Here is a 22,767-nt window from a genome sequence, read left to right as displayed (position 1 = left end):
GCGCAATCCTCGTTCGTGACTACTGTATGTTTTCGAATACTGTTATCGTGGAATGACGCCGGTACCTACACAGTTGGAAATCTCTCGAGGATAAATAGCCGGCTGGCAGGGCGTATCGGGGCGTTTCCATCAGCCGACGGACTCGACGAGCGACAACGGGCCACTTGGCCCCGGACCCGAGTATGTAAAAGGTTTACGGGACGTCGTCGTCGTCAGCCAGGGCTGTCGTTTTCAAGACGCGAACGAAATGACTTGAATTCCACACCGTGGCACGAGGACCTCGCGTCGTCGCTTTTAACTTCGGTTACCGCAGGCTGCACTTCCTCCCGACGACGCGCCTCTCGTGCCTGACTCCAAGTGCGACTACAGCTGATGGCTGCATTGTTTTCCGTCGAGGCCCATCGACCTCGACTGCGACTTGCAAACCGAATAGTCTCCACATTTTTTAGCTGAATCACGAACAGACCTATCATACCTACCGTATTTTCCGCCGTCGAGCTTGCTTTTATTTCTCACGATTAAAGCTCCGGAGCTCGGTGTCCCCCGAGGAATTCATTAAAACGATCACTCGAATTATTTTTGAACGAATGGAAACGAGGAGATGGCTGAAGTAAACGACGGAATATCTTTCATTCCGATGTGCAAGAAGGCTCATTGACAGAATTCTGTACAATTAGTCTTAGCGAGCAAAGTGACTAATATACCTACATCTAGATAAGACCTTGGAATTCCCCGTGGAATCTCAAGCAAATGGAATGTAGGTAGGGATGGGGTGCCATGGTGCTATTTTTACCAGATTTTCGAGATCTTCGTGACTTTCTTAGAGGCTGCAGGATTTCTTACGATGGAAATTCTTCAAACGAGTCGCTGATATTGCGAGCTTCATTCGCTGCATGAGTCTATATTTTAAACCCGTCGGGTTATTTTCACTTGAATTTTCCTCCGGGTTTAAGAAAATGCTCTTAGGCAACGATTAGAGAACGAACGTCAGCTGCCTTGCACGAGGTTAAAGGATTTACCGATAACGTACACCGTCGGACAGAGGCGAGCGCCTGAGAGTGCGGGGGCGGATTGGCAAAACGTAAAGTCCAAAGTTCAGAGTGCAAAGTCTGTTCTTCTCAGCTCGTCTGGTTCCTCGGCGCAGAGCTCCGGGCCTTCTTAAGGTAGGTACCGGGAGCAGAGGGAGCTAGTTTTCAGAAAACAGGAGCATGCTTTTAGATCAGCGGATGCGGCGGGGTACGGAGACCGGGGAAAGAGTCGAGAGAAAATCCACCGGTCTCTAGACGCCCGGGGCCGGAAGGGTGTCTTCTTTCGCTTAGACTTCGGAGTTTCGATCAAGACTTAATAGACATCCCAGTTGTCGTTTCTACCTCCATCACCTCCTCCCTCTCCTCCTCCTCTTCCTCCTCTTCCCCCCTCGTTCACACGTCAACCGTATGAATCACGAAAGTAGGAAGCTCGGGAAGAGAGCACGAAGTCCTTTTTCGAGTACGATAATCTTGAACAAGTATCTGGTAAATCTTGCGGCTTCAGTCTCTATACCCGGTATAAATCGGATCAGATGCAGATTTCCGAGGGACTCGAAACCGAAGTAGAAATATCGGAGACGTGACCAGCGCATACTCTCGCATTCGCTACCCTCTTTTTTGGCCCTGATCCTCCACGAGAAGTAGATGGCAACGTCTTGAGCCAAGAGGCGGTCCGTTAGCGTTTCGCGTTTCAACGTAAACTTGTAAGCCGCGAATAACTATGAATTATTCAAAAACACGCCCACCTGAATAATTGATACAGAGAATACAGGTATATAGTTCGATGGGCAAAGTGAACCCGGCTCGATAGCATGCCCTCGAATTTTCCAGATGAAGGAGAAGAAGACGCGTATCGATGCAGCCCCCCTTTTTTCCCTACCTTATTCCAAAACACCCGACATCCTCACGCAGTGATTACCGCGAGCCAGGATAATTCATCCCCTTGACCTGACCTCTTTCACCTTTTATCGAATAAATTTTCCTCCCAACGATTCGGCGGATCTTGGAACACCCCTTCGGGTTTCCGTAATCTAGTACAACGCCTACACCGACCGCTTGGTACAGTAGTTCGAGGGAACTCGGGCCCGAGGGACGACCGCCACCACCTATTAAACGCTCAATTACCCAAAGTACTCAAAGTACCCGGCAGGATATGCGTCCCGCCTTCGGCGGAACCCGGCATAAAGCCTCTTCCCGATACGTCTACCTTCACCTTTACGCATCCCGACGTACACGAATACACAGCCACAGATACAACGGCCGTCCAGTGACCCGTGGCTGGTTCAGTACAGCGTCGGGCTATTTTAGCCCATCGCCAACCATGCACACGTTTCGCGACCGTTTTCTAAGCCGGGCTTACGTTGCAGATGTTCACCATTATGCGTAGAAAACTTCGCCGCTAATTAATTATTACGTCAAGTCACGAGGAAAGAAGAAGATTGATGACAAACCCAAGGAATCAGATTCTCAGGGATGAAAAATGGGGTCAAAGGAACCCGTGGAATCCGTATGGAAATTAATTTCCGGTCGAATTGGCTGGGAGTTCGGTATGTTATGGTACGTATCCTTGCGATCAAAAGTTCTCATGCACGTAAGTCCACAATAATCAGCAGTTTCCGAGATACAAGCTTCGGAAGAAAGGTGTCCAGATCGTTTGATATCTATGGAATTCGTGACATTCATGAATTATAAAGCTTCAAGGGGAATTGAAATCAAACAAATCAGTCAAAAAACTGCATGGTTGATTCTCAAAGATAGGCAGGAAGCTGTGATTGATTCGATCCATGAACTCACTGGTTTACCGGAAGGAGCTGCAACGTCAGATTTCGGGTGAAGACCGAGACCCTCCGATTCTTGCAATAATCGACTTGTCCTGTTTTTCACGCGTCTGCGGAGTCTCTGCTAGTCGGCTGTGCAGGTCTTGAGTGATATATTTGATATCAAGTCCCCCTTGGAGCTTTATAATTCGTGAAAGTCGGGTAATCCGTAGATATAAAAAAATGCATACACCCTCTTTCCGAAACCGGTATCTCGGAAACTAAAGATTTTTAGGACTTGTCTCCACGAGAGCTTTTCATCGGCAGTATATGTAATATAACATAATGAAAATCTAACCAATTCGACCGGAAGCCAGTTTCCATAAGGAGTCTGGGGTCTCCTTTCATTCTAGAAACGAGTGAAACACTTTCGACAAAGCCTATCTCGCAGACACGGCACTGCAGAGTCAATGAATACACTAGTTCGACATGCATCTGGCTGTCTATAGCTGGAGCCTATATCCAGCTAGCTAGAAGCGATGCGATGAACACGGAGAGATAGGTGCCTCCGCCAATACCGAGGCTTTGTACAAGTCGATATTGTCTGCCGTTGCCTCCGGGCTTGAGATGCACCGGCGGCGTGGCGACAGCTGAGGACCGAGAGGAGGATACCGAAGGTAGCGGAATCCGCGGAATGACGTCGAGTCGCGGAGCTCGTTCGAAATACCGTAGCAATCCTGTACACCACGAGGTGGTTGCAGGATCTCGTTTCCAACTGAATCGAATAATGACGACGCCTCGCGTCGCCTCGCGTCGCCTCTCGCCCCAGGAGTCTATTTGCCCCGACTTTGAACCGAGTTCTCTCGAGCCTGACGACGTCTTTCCGGACGAACCAATCCACATCACTGCCACAGCCTACATCGATTCACCTGAATTCAACTCCGCTCCTTGCTCCTGTCCCTTCTTTGATCTGCACTTCGACCCGCTTCGCAGCTCATCTGTCACTGCGTATTTATTTATGAACGATATAATCAAACTGCACGGTGAAAAGCCGCTCGATTTACAGAGGGCTGCTAATTTCAACTGCTGCAGTCATGTTGACTCTCGTATCTACAGCAGATCACCGAGCAGCTTGGCTTCGCTCTCGCCTGCATGAGGCACCATGGCGCGTCGGGCATTTAGCCAGAAATTTTACTACGCGGACGTCGTGTTTCACGGCTAATTTCCGGTTCCGTAAAATCACCGTTTACAAGGCAAGACGGTAGGTTAAAAGTGCTTTATCATCACCGCGTTCAATCCGACGTCCGCAGTGCTATTTAGAGACATTTGTTCTCGCCAGAATGTTTGCCTTTATTTCAAGCGGCGATTAACGCGAAAAGAAATTGCGAGGAGGCGTAAAAATCATGCTCGTGACAGAATCGTCGAGACAAGACTTAAAATGCGCAATATCTAACATTGAAATATTCACCTGTTCAGGAGTTTCGCTGATGAAAGAATGGCAATATTGAAGACTGAAGTGCGCCCCGGGTTCTCGGGCCAGGAAACTGAACTGGGCGTGTCGAGGCTCACAAGTAGCGTACGAGATGCGTCTCAACGCATGTGCCATCTGCACGATCTGAAAGACAAAATCAATCCATTAAAATTCGTTGAAACGTCAACTCGATAAATCAGATCGAAACGTGACATGGAATTAATTTACGGCAACGAATTTCATCTTTTCCTGAAATAATATCTGAAACCTCAGTACACATCAATATAGTAATACAACGCCGGTTCTAGATACAGATTGATACTACCGAGACACTTACCGACATCTTACCGAGACTCAAACCCTTTTCCGCGACGACGTCATCGTGTTCAACCCCTGCTGCACCGATTCGAAGGTAAAAATCTCGGAGAAGGGCTTAAGTCCGGGTGAGGTGTCGGTAAGTGTGCCAGTATTAGGAATCTGTATCCAAAGCCGGCCTTGTATTACTACTCACATTGCAAATAGAATAAAATAACAAAACAAAAGTTTACGCGTAATTCGAGGCGGATGACCTGCATGCGCGGCGTAAATACGAACGAAGAGGCGTACTCATTAAGGATCTAGCCGGGTAATAAATATCACTTGAACCGGGTTTGCCTGTCGCGAATATTACGACTCGTTAGTGTCGTAATAAATCTTTTTTGTAAATCTTTCCACCTATTCATAATATGTACCGGGATTATACCATCCACGCATTCGAACACAGTGGAAGGCTGTCCGCGATCGCGAAGCAGGATGCAACCTCTTCCACTAAACCATCACGTAACGCAGATGCGCACAGTTGAGGCTTTCATCCTTTGTAGCGTATCAAAATTCCCCAGTAGAGCTTCACATGCGTCTTGATTAATCGTGGTATTAAAGTGCACAGGGGAATCGCAGGGTATTCATTCTCATGCTCGGATCTACAAATCCCGAAATTTCCGCCATCGATGTCTATTATGGTGTTTCAGAAGAAAATAAATTGCCATATTTCATCGTGGCACGGCCTAAAAAGTTTGTTTAGGTTGACCGGTTCGCTTTAAAATGAAAATATTAACTCGAAATGTCTTTATTTAAGTAAAGAAAATCTTTTCGGACGATTTTGAGATGTTCTGGATGTGTTTCAGAAATTGAGTTTTTTTTTATTCAAAATTTGCATTTTTCTCGCAATGTGAGAATAATTCTATAAAATAGAAAATAACAGCGGCAATCGATCTTTCAGATTAGTCCGCCCCTATTTGATATACTTGACAATTATTTGATATGCAGTATTCTTGGGTTAAATATAAATTTCAGGAAAAATAATAATCGAAATGCAACAACGTGTTTCGTCATAAATTCAGACAAATGTGAAAAGAAAGTGAAAAATCAAAGGAGCGCGTTCCTCCACATAACATACAAGGCTTATCTTTTGACATAATTTTTCTTCATATGTAAAAAAAAACTTTTCAGCGGGTGCCACCGTGAAAAATCGTAAATTATTTATTACTGAAACACCCTAATATGCACTTGATGACTGATGAAACAGTTGAAAAGAAAAGCAAACGTTTCGCTTGAGGTTAATCGGGATTCCAGGTGGAACATCGGACTTGCGGCACGCGGGGATGATGGGTGAATATTAATTCGGACCCGAAGGTGTTGAGAACTGATCCGCCATGGCAGAGACGACGTCAGGCGTGCAAGAGTTATATAAACGATGTAGCAACATGGTGATCATCAATAACTCTGCGGGTGCCCAGGGCACTTCAACCCTCTTTATTTTCCCCCGGTTCGTCCGTGGCCTCGGTTGCACCCTTCAACGCGCGTGCTTTTCTTCACACTATCCTGTCTCTTTACTCTCTTTCACCCCCTTTTCTCTGGCCGAAACGTCGGCGCGCGATGAGAAGACCTTATCGCATCCGGCACACGCGCTTCCGGAGTTAATTGAAAAAAAAAAAAAAAAAAAAACCGCCTCCAGATCGACGATCGATTATTCTTCTCGTTAGCTAGGCGCTCGCCGACAGTAACAAGAGAAAGAAGAAAAAGAAGAAGAAGACGACGAAGAAGAAGAAGAAGAAGGAGAAAAAGGATCAGGAAAGGCAATGCCAGCAAAGAAAAGCCCCGCGGTATCGCGATCAGCTGTGAATTTGCTCTATATTACTCGGAAGCCGTTGCAAAAACACGCTTCCTCGCCGAGATAACAAGCTCGAAACGGAAGCTACCCAACGATGATTATTATTACTTCAATAATTATCGTTCTACATAATACAGTATATCTGCATGAGCTGAATGTACATATATTCAGGTATATACACAAAAAATTTCATGTCGATCCGACAAATATTCTCAAAATTACGCGCACATTTGCAAAGACGCCCCGGAGCCTTTGAAAGTGCTTTTGAAACTTTGAAAGCTTTTTTCTCAAAACTATGTTCTCAATGTCGGCGAGCAAGAATTCTCGGAAACGGCTGAACCGATTAGTCTCAAATTTTTACACGAGCTTTATGAACATATTCTTCAGTCCTTGATCGAAGATTTTTTCTCGCCGATAAATATTTTCCATTTTATAAACAAACTGACGCGAAATTTTTTATAGAAAATCATATTTCGCGGTATTTCAAACTCCTAACTTGTAGAAAATAATACGAGGAACAAAGTGCGAATCACCGAAAACTCTGCGGGGGCAAAAATTAACGCATTCGCAGCTTCTCAGTATGAAATTTTTAAATTACTTCAATTTTTCCTCTCCTTTTATCTATCTATCTCTTTTGCTCCTCGCAAATAAGCGTTCGCGAAGAACGCGACCGTATGAATATGTGCGAAACCAGTGCATTCAGTATGCTGCCGGACACCCTTGGAGAGGACGATGGAAATGATGCTCTTGAGAGGAGAGAGGAGAGAGAAGGAGAGGTTTCAACGAGCGTGGAAATTCACAACCATTAGGATCGCGTCTCTCGGACTTTCCCGCCGTCAAAGCCGTTTCGCGGTCCCAGCATCCGTCCTCGACCCCCGTCCTACCGTCGGGAAACTTTCCTTCCCCGTTAACGACGACATGAAAATAGGAAAAATATCTCTCCTTCAGCAGGTGGGCCGGAACACAGAAGTTTCTGCGCGTTGGCTACACCGTCATGCACGGTCTTTACGTTTGATTTCCCTTTTCCCATTGTTCGAGAATTTTCACTCGCCTCCCCTGCGCAGATCAAATCAAACATAGTCACCGGTTACGATCCTGCAGAGAGGGTGGATTTTGTCCGGGAATGTATTGAACCCAATTTTTTATTCGCTCGTGTAGTTCGTTAAGGGGTTACACCCAGTCAGTAGGCGGAGAAGAGCGATTTTAGAAGGATTTTTCACGAAGAGATTTCAATTGATTAATATAAAAATTTATGTACATATTGCGGTAACATTGAACTTCATCCTGATATTTTTTATTTGTAAAAGTAACGATTCAACCGATGATCGGTTCGGCCGTTTCCCAGAAAACTTGCTCATGGACTTTGAAAACATAGTTTTGAAAAAAACGCGTTCAAAGTTTCAAAATTACTTTCAAACGTTTCGGGCCGTCCTTGCAAATGTGCGCGTAACTTGAGAATATTTGCGGATCGACGTGAAATTTTCTGTGTATACGAGTATACTGGAATATATGCACATTACGAAAATTAGAAAAACATTGTTGTTTGGTAAATCCTGACTGGGTATAACACCTTGAGATAAATTCGGAAGTATGTACAGACCCACCTTTGGATTCTCAACAGTGTTTGGCTCTTTTGCAGCTCCAAAATCCGTGCACACACGCACCTTCACACAATTCCCACATACGTATCCGTGACCCATGCACACACACGCAATGCGTACATTGCGTGCACGCGCACTTATTTACGGGTATATGTAACGACGTTCCTGGCCGAATATCGTCCGAGAAAACTAAAGTGCTGTTTCGTGTCCGCACCGGCAAATCCGCCGACAGACGTAACGTACCAGGGACATCCCTCGCACATAAAGTGCTGCGCAACGCCATTCGAGGATTGACGTTTGCTACCCGCAATTGCCGGAGTCGAAGAAGGGATTTCACTTTCTTAGGGTGAAAATTTTCCCTAATTCGTAATTCATGCTCCAATTATACGCATACCTCAGGCAAGAAGGGAAATTTTTTACAAATTCCCAACGTACCGATTACACAGGTCTGCAGCCAAAAAAATGCACGGGTTTTTTATACGGTTTTTTTATAGACTTTTACGTACTGAAATCGGGAGAAATACTCTAAAAGTTCCATCACGTCAGGTCTTTTCTTCAACTCGTGTTCGTAGTTTCAGTTAGAGTGAAACTCCCGTTTAATTGGAAATCTGGTATCCTATTCTTGATTCTAAATATCTTATGCAAAAGTGATTTTTTACTTCCGTTTAATACGTCTCAGAGTGAGACTCGAGAATAAATACAAACAGGGAAAGAGAAAATGGAAAGCGAAAGCGTGTCCGGAGAAGTGTATCAAAGAGAAGAGAAGGATTCATAGGCGAAAAGAATGAAAACGGAATGTTAAATACATTTCATAAAGAAACCGTTCGTTTAATTTTATACGAAACGCTGTCGAGTTAATTGTAATAAAATAGTTTCTTTTTTTTCACTACTGTTATACTTTTTTTTTATGCAAACACCTTGTATTTTGCAAGAATACTGTAAGCGATGGGGGAAATGGAAGTCATTTTTGTATTCAGCACATTCAAAAACATAAAATTTACCATGCAGCTGACACAAAAAAAAATTTCTTTTGCACAGTGTTATCGGCAACAAAAATAACGTATCGTCAAATTCCGTTCGCTCCTCCGTTTCGACGTTGTAAGAACCGCACGGGATCAGTTTCGGGGGGGGGGGGGGGGGGGGGGGGGGGGGCGAAGCCGCACGTGAAAGACGCGATCAGCTGGGTTTATACGCCTGCAGGGATAGGCAGAGCGACCGTGGCCGAGTATCTGGAAGCTCGTATAAATTTTCTTGAAGCCAACACCTACTTTGACTTTAAGGTTTCCCGGCTGTCTGTCCGATCTTTCTTGCCTAGCTGGCAGAAAATATAATTCCTCAGCAGGTGCTTTACGTATACGGCCTACGTACACCCCCCACGATGCTTTCTCGAGACGTTGATGGAGGTGGTTTACCGCCGTAGGTATAGCGTCAAAATAATTATGGAAAACTTTACAGCACTTTTTTTTACAACTGCAACGATGCGTGTTTAAGAAAAATCAGCGTTATAAACCGTTATAAAGAAAATGTAATTTAATTTTGAAAAGCCAATTTCTCGAAAGTAAGTTTTAAATTGTCCAATAATGTTGATTTTTCAGCCTGAGGCTTCGTTACGTTAACGTTACTATAACTTCAGCCTGATGGGACAACTTTTTTTGTGTAGGTACATGCGATACGCGTGCATAGGACGGTTTTGCATAAGGTAGAGACCGCATAATCGTATTACACATGTATGTATACCATGTAACGTGGGGATCATTGCGGTTTGAAAACTGCGTCAGAAATGCGAGATCGCTGCAGTTTTGCAAGGCAATGAATGCGAGCACGCTAGAAAGCAACAAGTCTTCGCTGTTTCTTATGCTCCGGTTTACACACGCGTCGTTTTTGCTCCCGGTATCTTCTTTATATCAGCTGAATCGCATCAGGCACCTTGTAACCACCATAATATTACGCAAACACCTCGTTATTCTCCCTGCATCGATCGACGAGAAAACTAATTTGCAAACAGCGTGTGTGTGTGTGTGTGTACGTCTATACCGTTGATTGGAACAGGGAGCAAAAAGGTTGAATAGAAAAAAAAAAAAAAAAGAAAAGAACAATAATAATAATACGAGAATAAAAATAAAATAAAGGGTAAAAACACGAGAGTAGAGAACGAGTCTGTCTGGGTATCGCTAAATGCAGGCGTGTTTTGCGATCGTGTGTGCATGTCGAGCACGACAAATCTAAACTGAGCAGGTATACGTATATCCATATACCTGGAAACGAGATACACAAAATTGCCTGCACGGCGACATAATTTCAGGGCAATTTTATACCGTTCTGTATAGTATATAAATCACAATAATCCTCTCGTAATTACTATCAATCATCCACCTCCACCACGTCAATTTGGCGCTGCGAAAGCGTAAACACGCATGCCACGTATTCGCCCACCTAGCCACCCATATTAACTACTTCCCGGCCTCCCTGCGAACGCCCAGTCAACTATAATAATCAACCGGTACGATGGGACTGCTTTTTTCTTCGAGCTCGCGCTGGAAATTCAACGCGTTGGAAAAATTGAGACGACGAACTAACCGAGATATTGGACAATGATTTTTAACCAATGACACCGGTCGACGCGAATCTTAAGTCTGAATTCCAGATGTCAAATTTTCATTTCTTCGGCGTGATTAATAAAAGAAAAAATAGTTTTAGTAGATAAAGTTTACTTTTGTAGAAAACAGAACGATACTTCGGATTTGAAGAAAAATTACCTGGTTTCTCAAACATTTATTGTAAATAACAACAAAATAAACTTCAGTTTTGCATCGAAATCACTTTTAATAATAAATGATAATTAATGATTAATAATAAACTACTAATGTAAAAGAATTGATGAACAAAATTCAAAAATGAACTAGCTGTAAAATAATAGAGAAAATATATCATCAATGTCGATTGAAAGTCGAACTGAAAGTCGAAATTCACCAGGTATAAGAACTGAAGCGTGTGCTCGAAATTCGCGGAGCGCAATTTTCATACGTCCTCTCTACTGCGCGCTTATCGCGGGACTGAGGAATTCTGCTCACTGACTATCGGCGTCGAATAATGTAGGAGAAAAAAAAAAAACTTTCGAAATTTGGATTTCGAACTTTGATACCGTGTACGTATCACGATGAACACTGTGTACGATGCATGATGATATGTTTCGTACTTTCTCGTATCAAAGCCCAAACGCAATCTCCCATCGTGCTCTCATTATACTACCTATGATAACGTTAATAACGAAAAAGTCCATCACATCTTGGTGAAAACGTTTCTCTTTTTCATCCGAACAGGCACCCATATCAGCTATCAATGAAAAACTTCAAGACTCATTTATCAACGTAAAAAAGACAAGACCAAACTTTACAAGTAATAAGTAAAGGTTTTGGATATTATTCGATATATAGAATCGAAATTTATCTATCTCAATAAAAACTGAAAAAGAAATTTCTTTTTTTTATCGACATATTCGATCAGTCACTTATTCAACTTTCCAGTTACACTTGTTGGCGGGGATGAAAATATTGACGAATTGATGGCTTTTGCTTTTTTCCTCAATGTTGGAAAAAAGAAGCCAAAATTTCTGCTCGTCCGGAGCGGAAGCAGCCAGAGGATGAAAATTAGTAAAACTATGCGGTTTTGTGAAAGCTGTACGGCCGTTCTGGTGACAGGAGCAAGGCGAGCAGATAACAGCGACGAGGATGAGAAGATAATTACACGATTCCATCTGGGTAACGCCTCGCACCTCGTATTACGTCCGTTCGTGTCGCATGCGGGTTGGCAAAATCGAAAAGCAAGCACCGCAACGGTGAAACGGGAATTCATTTTACGGGATTCGTTTGTATCGAGCAGTGTTTACCTTTCGGTGACGAAAAAGGGGAAAAAAAAACGGCGATGAAACAGCGCGCGAGTTTATCAAGTTCCTATTGTTTCATTCACTGTTTGCCTTTTGGCCGAGCTTATAAGCTGTCACTCGCTATAGCTAACGGCTGAAAATTTATATCTGACGGCGACAGCTGGATATGTCGCCTCGATTAACGGATACCTTATACAGAGAGAAATTGAATTAACGTATACGACATGCATTATTTTTTCACTGCACGACAGGCTTAGCGATTGCCACTAATTGTAAGCTGAAAATTACCGGTGCATCGACTAAACGCGTCCAAAAACATAATCGAACACGACTCGATCGAATCGGTAAAAATTAATCGATTGATCGTTCGTTTCGTACTTTTTTGAAACTGTGCATATGAAATTAAAATTTTGTACATTACATTACATGGACGTAATAGCGGAAAAGTTTTTTCATAATTTGTAGATTCATTCAAAATATTTTTCAATTTCAGATGAAAATATTCATTCATCTTTCACTTGCTGTATCAAGTAGGTGTTTAGTAAGGAGGACAATGATAATAATTGATACTGTAATCATTGCGCTGTTTATGGGTGTAAAAAACAAAAACGGATTGTGAGAAAAAATAATGGATTACACTCGATTAATCGGGAAAAAATAATGGATTTGATCGAAAATGGATTATTTTTCGTCATTCTTAGGAACTACGCAATCTATTTCGACGCACCGAAAAATATTATTGACACTCTTGCCGATGTTACAGCGATACATAACCGAGAATATCCGCGAAAATTTGTCAGCTGCAGTTGAGCATCGTAAAGGCGAACGAGGAGCCCTGTAAAGTGCTAGATTGTAGGTTCCGCGACGCGAAATCCGGGTTCAGAGATTCCTCGCCGCTTCACGTCTAGACCCACAGCTGCTCTGTGAGATGGCCAAGGATCGTTAAAGCTACACCAGTGGCTGCGTTATGGGCGATCATGAAATCGACATGCCTACATTTCGATGCTACGGCACGCGGGAGATTGTTAACGTGACGCGTAAAAAATCCCGTGCGTGTATCAGAGGAGAGTAGAATTTTAATATCGAAAGTAAAGAAATCGGCCAACTGATCGAAATCCAAAAAAAGATACCGAGGAAAGATCATTTATTTGGCGTGAAAATTGGCCAGCGTCGTACCGCAATAGAAAATATCAGAAACGTTATTTGTAATTGTTATGGGTTTTTTCAGAGCTTGCGGGAAAGCCGCCCCAAAGATTGCGTGTTAAGGAAAGACGGTAATGGCGGTGATTTTTTCAGGTAGAAAATTAAAATCATCGGCTTATACACCGAGGGCTTTTGAAATAAAACACTAATTTGGCAGGTCGTCGCATTCACCCGAGTAGGTATCGGATAAGCGGAGGGTAGCGAAGATCTGAAATTATCGGCGTTGCGGAGGGTGATTCGCAAGGATTATTATACTGCCGCTGTACCGGGCATACTAGCCGGTATATCATACCGAAGGGAAAGAACGACGAGATAACTAATTCCTGAGATTTAAGTTGAAGGGAAAGAAAAAGAGAGGGAAACAACGAGGTTGAAATTAGTAACTTTATCATAACGAAACATTGGGGAACAAGCGACTATTTCATCAATTTTACAATGATTTTTGACGGTTTCTTCTCAGCATGAATCGTTACAACGTTACCAACTTCAATACGATGGGGGGAAAAGTAAGAAAAAGGGCGGGGGATGAAAAATCTGGCGAACCGTCGGGGCGTGCTCGATCAAATTTCGGGTTAAAAATTTGTCGCGTGATACGTGACCCCTGGGCGTGGTTGCCAGGAGGTATCTACCGGGACTTTAGACACCATAAAACAGAGTGATATACGTCGGCGACGCTATTGACAAAGATACGGCTCCCAGGGGAGGAGGAGGAGACCAGCCTCGGAAACCAAGGAGCCGAAACGAGTGCTCAGCCCCGGGCCTCTTCCGAGGTCTGAACCTCCTCTTCCCCCCCCCCTCTTTTCCATTCATCCCTCTTCCTGCCGCCGCTAATGTCCTGCCGCGAGCGAATTAGACGCGAGACGAGCGAGTCCCAGAAGTGATATTCTCTAGGAAAATAATTACAGCGTCACGTCATTTGTCAAAGCCAACTCGCGAACCGCATGAATAATTCGAACCAGGAGAAGAGCAGGCGTTACGAGTCCAGATACCTACTCGCGTGTTGCGACTGAGCCTGCAAATGGGACTCGAGCTACTCGTTCGCTGGGTGTCTAATATGTGCCGGCTTATAACGCTGCCAAGGGGGTGTTTCCACCACCGGGAGGTTGCCGGGGGGTGGGAGAATAGATATCTGCAGGCTTTGATCACTCAAGAGTCGAGAAGTTTCGCAATTCGAACCGCTCCTCGACGTTGACATCCTCGAGAATTTCAGGGTGGATCCGACGCTTATTCTCCTCTCGCCTTTGATGGCCTTTTTACTACTTAACCAACTGAACACTACTCCTTCCTCGCCTTCGTCCCGCACTCGGTTTCATCCAATATCCAGTTCAGACTGTACGCGGGGATCGTCACTGCTTCGAGAAAGCACTGAGAATCTCTACAATCGGATTCTCAACCCCGATTCTCCCGCCCCGTTATCGCTAATAAGAAACGACTTTCACGGCTGAGAAGTGCGTAGAAACTTCGACGCGACGAACCTGACCATTTGTCGGCTAAAACATAAATAATGACAAACAGAGTTCAGGATTGCACTCTAGGGAGATGATTTATGCTCCAATCTGTTCGTAGAATCGAGGATAATTGAGTGGACGATTCGGTAAAAATAACGAGACACCACGTACATTTCGTTTCGGTGAAAAAAAATTTGAAAACTCTTCACTGTTAATTGATCGTTGACGGAATTAACGTTGTCAAGCGAATGCTTTTAACAGATTATCAAGAACAATGCGGTGTTTGAATTTGGCGGACGTGGTGCTGAAATTTACAGCGATGCTCCATTTTACTTGAGCTTGGTAAAAAAGTGAAAAATTATACGGCGAAAGCCTAGTCGAATCGTGTGATTTGCGATATCATCAATTTTGCGAAACGAATTTCATTCATTTGTCAACGACAATCACGGCCGCATCTGCATGGCGCGTGTAGATAAATAGAAAAAAGATTGGGCCAACAAAACTAATAGAATTAATAAAAAAAAAAAAGAAAATAATAATGAAAGTAAAAAATTTTCATTCGCGTTTTCCAACCCGACGAACTGACGAAAAATGATAGGTGCCCATCGATTCCCGGTTCGCGAGTCACGCGAAACGGCAACAAAGCTCGTTTTTCCCGCACGTCGTTTTTTCAACCTTCCCAACTTTTGATCCGAAATAATTTCATCGAAAATTTCCAATAATTTATACCAAAGAGTTTTTCCATCTCGGCGAATGACTTTCTAACGAAATCAATCGGCTGGACGATAGTTTGGTGTTTAAAACTCAAAATCGCATTATATCCTTGAAACGAACTACAAGGTTTAGTAATCAAATTTATGTATTTATTCGTATTACACAAAATCTCCGTATTTTACTATTGATAACTCTCGACTCTCACTTTAGGAGCTACAATGCGTTGAGAATTATGAAATCTGTTTCGAGAAGATGGAAAAATAAATACGTGACTTCGGTATTTTGTGATTTCTTAAGTCACGGAGCAATTTCTGATTGTGTAAAGAATTGCGGAGATACGGAGGGTGAAATTTGGCCAAGGCAACGGTAAAATGGGCAAAGCCGAAAATCAGATGCACCCCACCGTCCATAACACAGATCACCGCCACGTATCGAGGAATGAGCTATCTTGAGCCTCGGTTGTTTGTCCGCCATTCCCCCCGCGCATCAAGGACCCTCTTCAATAACGAATATTGATAAAACTTGGAGCGCGATATACATGGCATCTATCCCCTGCAACCAAGTATGTATATATATATGTATACGTACATATAGGTATACAGCAGAAGAGCCTGTAGCACCAATTACGAGGAATATCGATCTCGAAGTAACCGAAACCGGGAGTCGTCTTTGCCCAAGGACGGTTCCGTCATCCTTCAGGCTTACTTATTACTGGGGGGGGGGGGGGTAAATATTGGAAGTGTGCGAGAAAACACAATTTTCATCGAATCGCTTACCACGATTGCACCGATGATGGCGTAAAAGAGACGAGAAATGGGTGGCGCGAGGCGCGTTAAAATGAGCGTCTGAAAAACTGGCGGTTTGAAAAAGGGGCGGGTATTGATAAAGAGCAGGGAACTGGGTAGCGTAGTCGCGAGGGGTACGAAAGACGCAAAGAGAGTCCGACAGTCGCAGTCCTCAGTGAGTGAAGCCAAATTTTCCGCGTTCTTGAACCTCGAGTTCGCAATCCAGGCGGCGACACTTTGTGCAATTCGCCTCTTCGTCCCCAGCCGCATGCGTCGGCGCGAAAGCGACGGGAGCCTTTTGATGTGTCGAGGGCCGGTTCGACGTCATTTCGCATCGGCGACGTTGTGACTCCGGTGTCTTCTTACCTACCCGAGCGGCATCCGGTCCCAAAATACCCGCTTGGATGCCGCCCGTTCTTCTTATAAATTACACGTAAATCCCCTCTTTCTATTACCCGAACCTTCATCCCTGTCCTGAAGGATCTCCCTTGTGTCTTCCCTCCGATTATTATTCCAATCGCAAGCAACGCGTGATCTCCCTCACAATATACTTTATCTTTCTTTCTCTTTATGACTCTCTCTCTCTCTTTCTACTTTTTGATGCTGCAGGAAGAAAATCACCCGTTACAACCGCGTTATTCCCCCTCTTTCGATACTCCAGTTTCTCAGATTTTTGACTCCAGCACTTTTCAGCGTCGTAAGTTTCGTTCGTACTGTGGACTTTGCGAAAGTATTCGTTCGCCAAAATTCCATCTCGAAGCGGATTATGAATGAAGGGTGAGACGAGACAGACGTGGAGACAGATAGGGAGTGCCGGGTAGCTTGATAATCGCATAATCTGACCCTGTTCGGGGGGAACAGTGGCGCTAAGCAGGTAAACATATTACTGGAATACGCGGGCAGTTTAACCCCCTGGTAATCCCGTTCTAGGATTAAAACCCTTCGCCAGATTCGCTCCGCCATACGTATATGCATACCCTGTGTATATACACGCCGCGTTTGCTTAGCCGGTATTGTTTGAAGCTTGCGCTGCGATTGCCACATCTGTCCGTCGGCTCTTCACCTCGTCCACCTCGGCCCATTTTCCCTCGTCGAGTCAGCTCTCGCCTAACGGGGCGTTCTTTTGTTTAGAATCGGTGACACCAGCCGGGCTCGTAACATGGATTTGGTGACAGCGGTGGGATTCCAGTTCGATCCCGCTGAATGCACTGACCTGGTTACCATCGCGAAGAATCACCTCGTTGGGATCGATGGTTTAACGAATAATGCAATGACGTTTCATCGTTGCTGTTTAACGGGTTTAAGGTGTTCGTTGAAATAGTGTGAATCATATACAATGCCGAGTCTAACTTGCATACGCAAGTCACGAGAGTCAGAAAACAGTGAATAAAAATTGTTTGATGATCTCACGTTGATTAATGGCGAGCGCTTGACGCCTCCGTCCTTCGACCTCCTGACCTTAATTCGCTTCGAATCCCTTCGAGTACCTTTCCCTTCCCTCCGCGTCCCTGGAATCCAGCCAGCCTGCTCCTCACGTCTCGCACAGCAGACGTCGTTGTTTGCTCGGCATGGCGTTGCATCCCTCGAATTTGCGGCAGCTTTTTATTTCCAACAGCCCCTGCAGCGTGTACGATAAAACCATTAATGTATCCCTTTACGGTTGGCAGTTAAGCCGGTTATTCAAGTCTTAAGACAATCACGGGAGCGATGATGATAACGACGAGGGTAATAATCCTGTTTGCAACAGAGGCTGGCGTGGGGCGGCTGCTGCAGTTATCGGGCTTCCGGGTGGCGGGAGAGGAGTCAAAACACCAGACAATACGAGACCCGGTGAATGCGCACCGAGTCAGCTTAAGTCCGCCGCTGCAGTTTCGTGTCTCACTTACCTCGTTTTATCCTTCAAAGGTGAAAAACGACAGCTTTGTCGTTATTTCCGTCTTTTTCCTTTTACCATCACGATGAGTCTCTGTATAATCAGCCCCTCACTCCATTCGTCGCCGAATCCATTATCGTGAAAAACACTGATCTATTCCGCACTTCGTTTCTCCTCCCGCCAACTTTTACCTGAATAGGAAAGAAACAAGAACCGCCGTATTTTTCTCTCCTCCCCCAATAATTTTCTTCTTCTACCGATCGAACAATTACATCCAATAATAAAGTTACCGTCTCGTTTTTCCACTATTTTGATTCCTGCTCTCCTTTTCTCGATAGTCGATCGAGTACATAGCCGGTGACACTGCTCTGGGTCTTTCGAGATGAGATGCGAAACTTTTTCAATATTTTCTTGACAGAATGAGATGAATTCTCCCTACATCTTTGTGTTTTATTTTCTTCATCACTGCATACCCCGACGGCAGGCTGTACAGTCGTTTCTGTATTTTTCATTTCTTCTCTTGTATTGCGATACGATTTCTGAGGGTGGTTGGCACCCACCTTAAAAACCCCAGTTTTCGGAGGGAATCGAGGGGCGTGTGACGTTAACGGGCTTCTCTGATGTCCAGAGTCCTTTCCTTGTACTTTCCTTAATGGATGCAACTTTCTTCTTCTTCTTCTTCTTCTCCTTTTTACCCATAATATAGTTGCCCTGCACACCGACGTCAGACTCTCCTCCGCCTCTGGGTGAACTCGTCGCGACACCCGATCCGGGTTCCGCCTCCAGACCTGGGATCCAAGCCCTAGGATATCTTCTGAATTTGAAAACTTTTTAAAAGATTGTCTCCTCTTCGTGAACTTTTGGACTCGGTGTACGAGCTGAGAAAAGATGCAGAGAACAACTCGGATGGATGGAAAAAAAAAAAAAACATTGAATAAATACCGCAACGATTTTCACCGAATATAATCTTCGAGGCTGATCTTCACCTAAGCCAAGCAAATTATCCCGCGGTGCGTTCCGTTCGCTAAACGCGTGCCGCTATCGGCTCGCCTCGACGGTCAGGACAAACTTTCTTCATCAAGTTGGAGTCGTAATTCGCGAGACACGACGGGGGGCCGGGGGTCTCGCTGGGAGATTCTGACTTAGTTGTAACGAGAGGCTTATCCTACACGCCCCTACCGCCCATGCCCGGGAAAACCCTACAGGTTGTTGCTGAGGAACGAAATTTGATCCTACGCTTCAGCAGAGATCCCTCGAACACCCTGACGAAAAAATTTTTGCAATTTCGTCCATCCAAATAGCGGTCTCTTTATTTTATTCTTCATCTTCATATTCACTTTCTTCTTCTTCTTTTTCTTCCTTTCATCTCGCCCGGAGCTATGCTTTTCGTCGCGATAAAGAATAACCGAGAATACAATTTACTAAGAAATTTGAATCGTAAGGATCCAAAGCAACGGTTAATAAATCACTGCGGGGATTTGGATCGAAGAATTTACGTCGCGGCAATCAATGGGAAGGGTGGAGGGAGGGTTTCAAAGTTTCGAAGACGTGCTTCGCGGCGCCTCGGGGTCTGATTTAGGCGGAAGGCGACGGAGCCGAAATCGGGGCAGTTGAGGTTTAATTCAAAGGGTTCTCGGGGGGTGAATCCGGGTTCTTTGTATTGTCGCATCCCTGCAGGACCCGGAAGAATCGGGCTTCTCACTCTCGCTGGCAGAGGAAGAAGACCGGTGAGAAAATTGTGTCTCGGGTTAAGAGACCCCATCAATCAGAGAACGACAACGATACAGAGGATAAGAGCTACCGCCGGCATTAGTTCCCGTTGCTTGGATTCATTCGCGCTGTCAATCACGCCGCGAAACTCACCCCGCGGGTCCTCCGGGATTTCTACGGGCAAAGCAACGCGAGGGTGAAAATGAGAGGAAGCGTAAAGGAAGAAGACGAGGAAGAGGAGGAAGAGGAGAAGGAGGAAAGCGAGACCGACGCTCCCACGTGGATCCCGCGCCATGTTCACCTTCCTCTAACAGAGTCCCAGGCATCCCGCCGCGCACTCACTCCCCATTAAACTCGAGATAAGTGGCATAGACGTACTCGCTGCAGAGTCGTCTATGGTTGCCAGGGCGGATGTCTCCCACGTCATTTGATCAAATCATACCCGCCGATCGTCGAGAAGAAAGAGACCCGGTTCGTCGGCGTATGACGCAGACCTCTTTCGCGACATTCAAAGGCTCGGCTCTACACTTGCGAGTAACAAGAAAAAATATGGCCCACTCAACGACATCCGTAAGTTGAGCCGTGCCGCTTTCTGGTACTTTGACCGTTGTTCGGGATGATCTCGAGGAGGGACGCAAGGCGGGAAATCCTGCGTGACGCGGCGCGCTCGGACATTGACTTGACTCGATTTGACTCGACTTGACTTGACTTGACTTGACTTGAGTTGACTTTCGCATTTGGGGAGTGACGGAAACGACAGGAAGGGAGGGCGCGCGTAGTTCCCGCAGCCGATTTCCGACCGTATCAACTTCCGCGTTTCCACCCTCGGGGTGCCCGCCCCTCCACCGTCACGGCAAACTCGCAATGCCGGGTTTAATGACCAACGACTGCAAGGCCGAAGTTACGGTTTATGGTCCGTGAGTAATTTCATGGTTATATCGCGAGACAAGGCGAGGATGTGTCATCCGTTTTCAACCTTTTGTCGCCAAGGGCGTGTATCCCCTCCTCAGCCCCGAACGGCTTCCTCTGGATATACGTCTCGTCCGATGCTCTCGTAGCGTTGCTTTGAGGGGTTTTCTCGAAGGAGGACTCGGCAGTTTTTCATCGCGCGATTATATAAAATGCGACACTCCGAGTACTTTCGACGATTAAGGAATTATATAACGTGAGGGTTGAACGCGGTCAAAGAAGAGCTTATCTATCCATCCGTCTCTCGGTAAGTCGGTCAATCCAACCACTCGCGGTGGACAAGCAACAGGGCTTCGAACAAAAGTCGGTTACCGAGAGAACGAGGACTAGAGAATGAGCGGTGGAGAAAAGTTAAATGAAAAATGTCTGGCAGCTGTTGAAAAGCGGGACTAGTGGGATATTGTGTGGGGCGGGCTGCATGTTCGTTCGTTCGTTCGTTCGTTCGTCTCGCATTTCTCACCCCCGCATCTCCACTATTATTCCCGTTCTCTCGCTCTTCGGTTTGGCCGAGTTTCTTTGTAGAGCCCGAGGTGATTGCGGCCTGCGATGGGTTCCAGAGAAAGGTGGGGTAGTAGCCGGGGGTAAAAAAAAGAGGAACGAAACCAGTAAAATGAAAAAAACAAAAACAACGAACAAGCACGCTAAAAGTCGTGCAGAAACCGCGGGGTGACACCGCACCCTCTTCTTCTTCGTCGTCGCCGACGTAAATGCCGGGTGCAGCTGGTTGTACCGAGAAGGGAGAACATCCCGCTGACAAGTCGCAAGTCGGCGCATAACGGTAATGAAAGAAGAGAGAGAAAGAAAGAAGTAAAAAACAACAAGAAAAGGAAAAAGTGAAAATAAAATAAGGGAAGAGAAAGGTAGCGAAAAACTCACTTTTCCATCTGGACTGCATACTTTGATCCCAGCTAGCGAGATGATTAGAAGTACCGGTGTCGAGCGGTGGCTGTGCTGCAACAGAAATATGGAAGGGGTTTTAAAAACCGACTTGCAGTGAAGCTTGTATATAGGTATATACATATGAATACATATAAGTCATAGGCTGCGCTTCTCCCGTACAACAACGTCCCTTTTTCAAAATTTCTCCCACTCATCTCGCGGGACTTTGTTAATACTCCTCGACATCTGCACCCCGGGGCGTAAAAGGAAGTAGGAGATGCAAATTTAAAGCTTGGCGAAGCCCCGCAACATTCCCCGGAGGGACGTGATATTGCCACACAAGAGTTGTTTTCAACGCCGCGGCGTTGTAACACTGGCCTACATCACGTGTTGCAGAATTCCGCAACAGTTTTGCACTTTTCATCGAGTATAAAATTTCAACCACACCGTACGGTATCTTTATCGGGTTTAGAGAAACATCTCGCGGAATTTTGTACAACGGAGTGAATATGCACAAACATTTCAAACGTCGAGTCTCCTTTAATGAATTCCGGAACTGCACGTGCGGTTGACTGCAAACCTCGATCGTGCTTCGAGTTCCTGTTGATTGAAATTAATTTACCGTACGGTAATTTCATTTCGTTGCTTGAAAACATACCGCGATATCGGCTCGAGGGTGAATTTCGTTGCCCGCATCCGAACTGCCGATGTAATGAGGTTTTATTACGTTTAACTGCTTCGTTATAGTACAATACAGCCATTGATTATTATTCAGCTCGCTAGATTCTTCGTGAATTATGGCAGAGATATTATCAAATCAAGATAAGCTAAACTCGTTTTAAACCTCCAATAAATACGATGCAGAATATTGCCTAATAAATGTTTGAACCGCACCGCAAATTTTCCCGCTAGCCAACACATTATTTTAACAATAGAAACTTTAACATATCAATAGAAAATATTAACGATTGCCGAAGCAATAAATACCGCGATAAAACATTTTGATAGGATGGTACAAATGTTGCAGTTCAAAAAAAAAAAAAAATGTTCAACGATTTCAGCTATTCCACACGTACTAAAGAGAGGAGGATAAAATGAAGGGCAGAAATTTCTGATCGCAGGAGTCGAGAAAATTGAGAGAGAACTTTGTTCGTTCTTATACTTCCCTGAGCAGGCACTCGCGTTTCCCGGCTCTACAATTACCCGAGTACCACTTTGCCTCGCTCCGGTTTGTATTTTTTTCTTCTTTTCTCATTTATTTTTTCCTTTTCCTGAAATTATTATTACAAGTATTAAG

The 22,767-nt window shown here is 44.9% G+C and overlaps 1 protein-coding gene across 11 annotated transcripts in view; it reads right to left on the bottom strand.

The window, feature by feature from the left end:
* The window catches only part of LOC124216319 (EGFR adapter protein), a 136,273-nt gene that overhangs the window by 19,212 nt on the left and 94,294 nt on the right, over nucleotides 1-22,767 (bottom strand). For 7 of the 11 annotated variants that reach the window (XM_069136373.1, XM_046620710.2, XM_046620704.2 and 4 more), the window contains 2 exons: nucleotides 21,468-21,542; nucleotides 4,254-4,400 (listed from right to left, as the gene is read on the bottom strand). In XM_069136373.1, coding sequence (XP_068992474.1) covers nucleotides 4,254-4,400; nucleotides 21,468-21,542 — 222 coding nt within the window. Of the gene's footprint in view, nucleotides 1-4,253; nucleotides 4,401-8,009; nucleotides 8,118-21,467; nucleotides 21,543-22,767 lie in introns of those variants that run through there. The other 4 variants (XM_069136383.1, XM_046620732.2, XM_046620693.2 and 1 more) reach the window with 2 other exon arrangements.

This window comes from Neodiprion pinetum, chromosome 1 (assembly GCF_021155775.2).
Source record: "Neodiprion pinetum isolate iyNeoPine1 chromosome 1, iyNeoPine1.2, whole genome shotgun sequence".
Lineage (NCBI taxonomy): Eukaryota > Metazoa > Arthropoda > Insecta > Hymenoptera > Diprionidae > Neodiprion > Neodiprion pinetum.
This window is presented reverse-complemented; position numbering and strand designations above follow the sequence as displayed.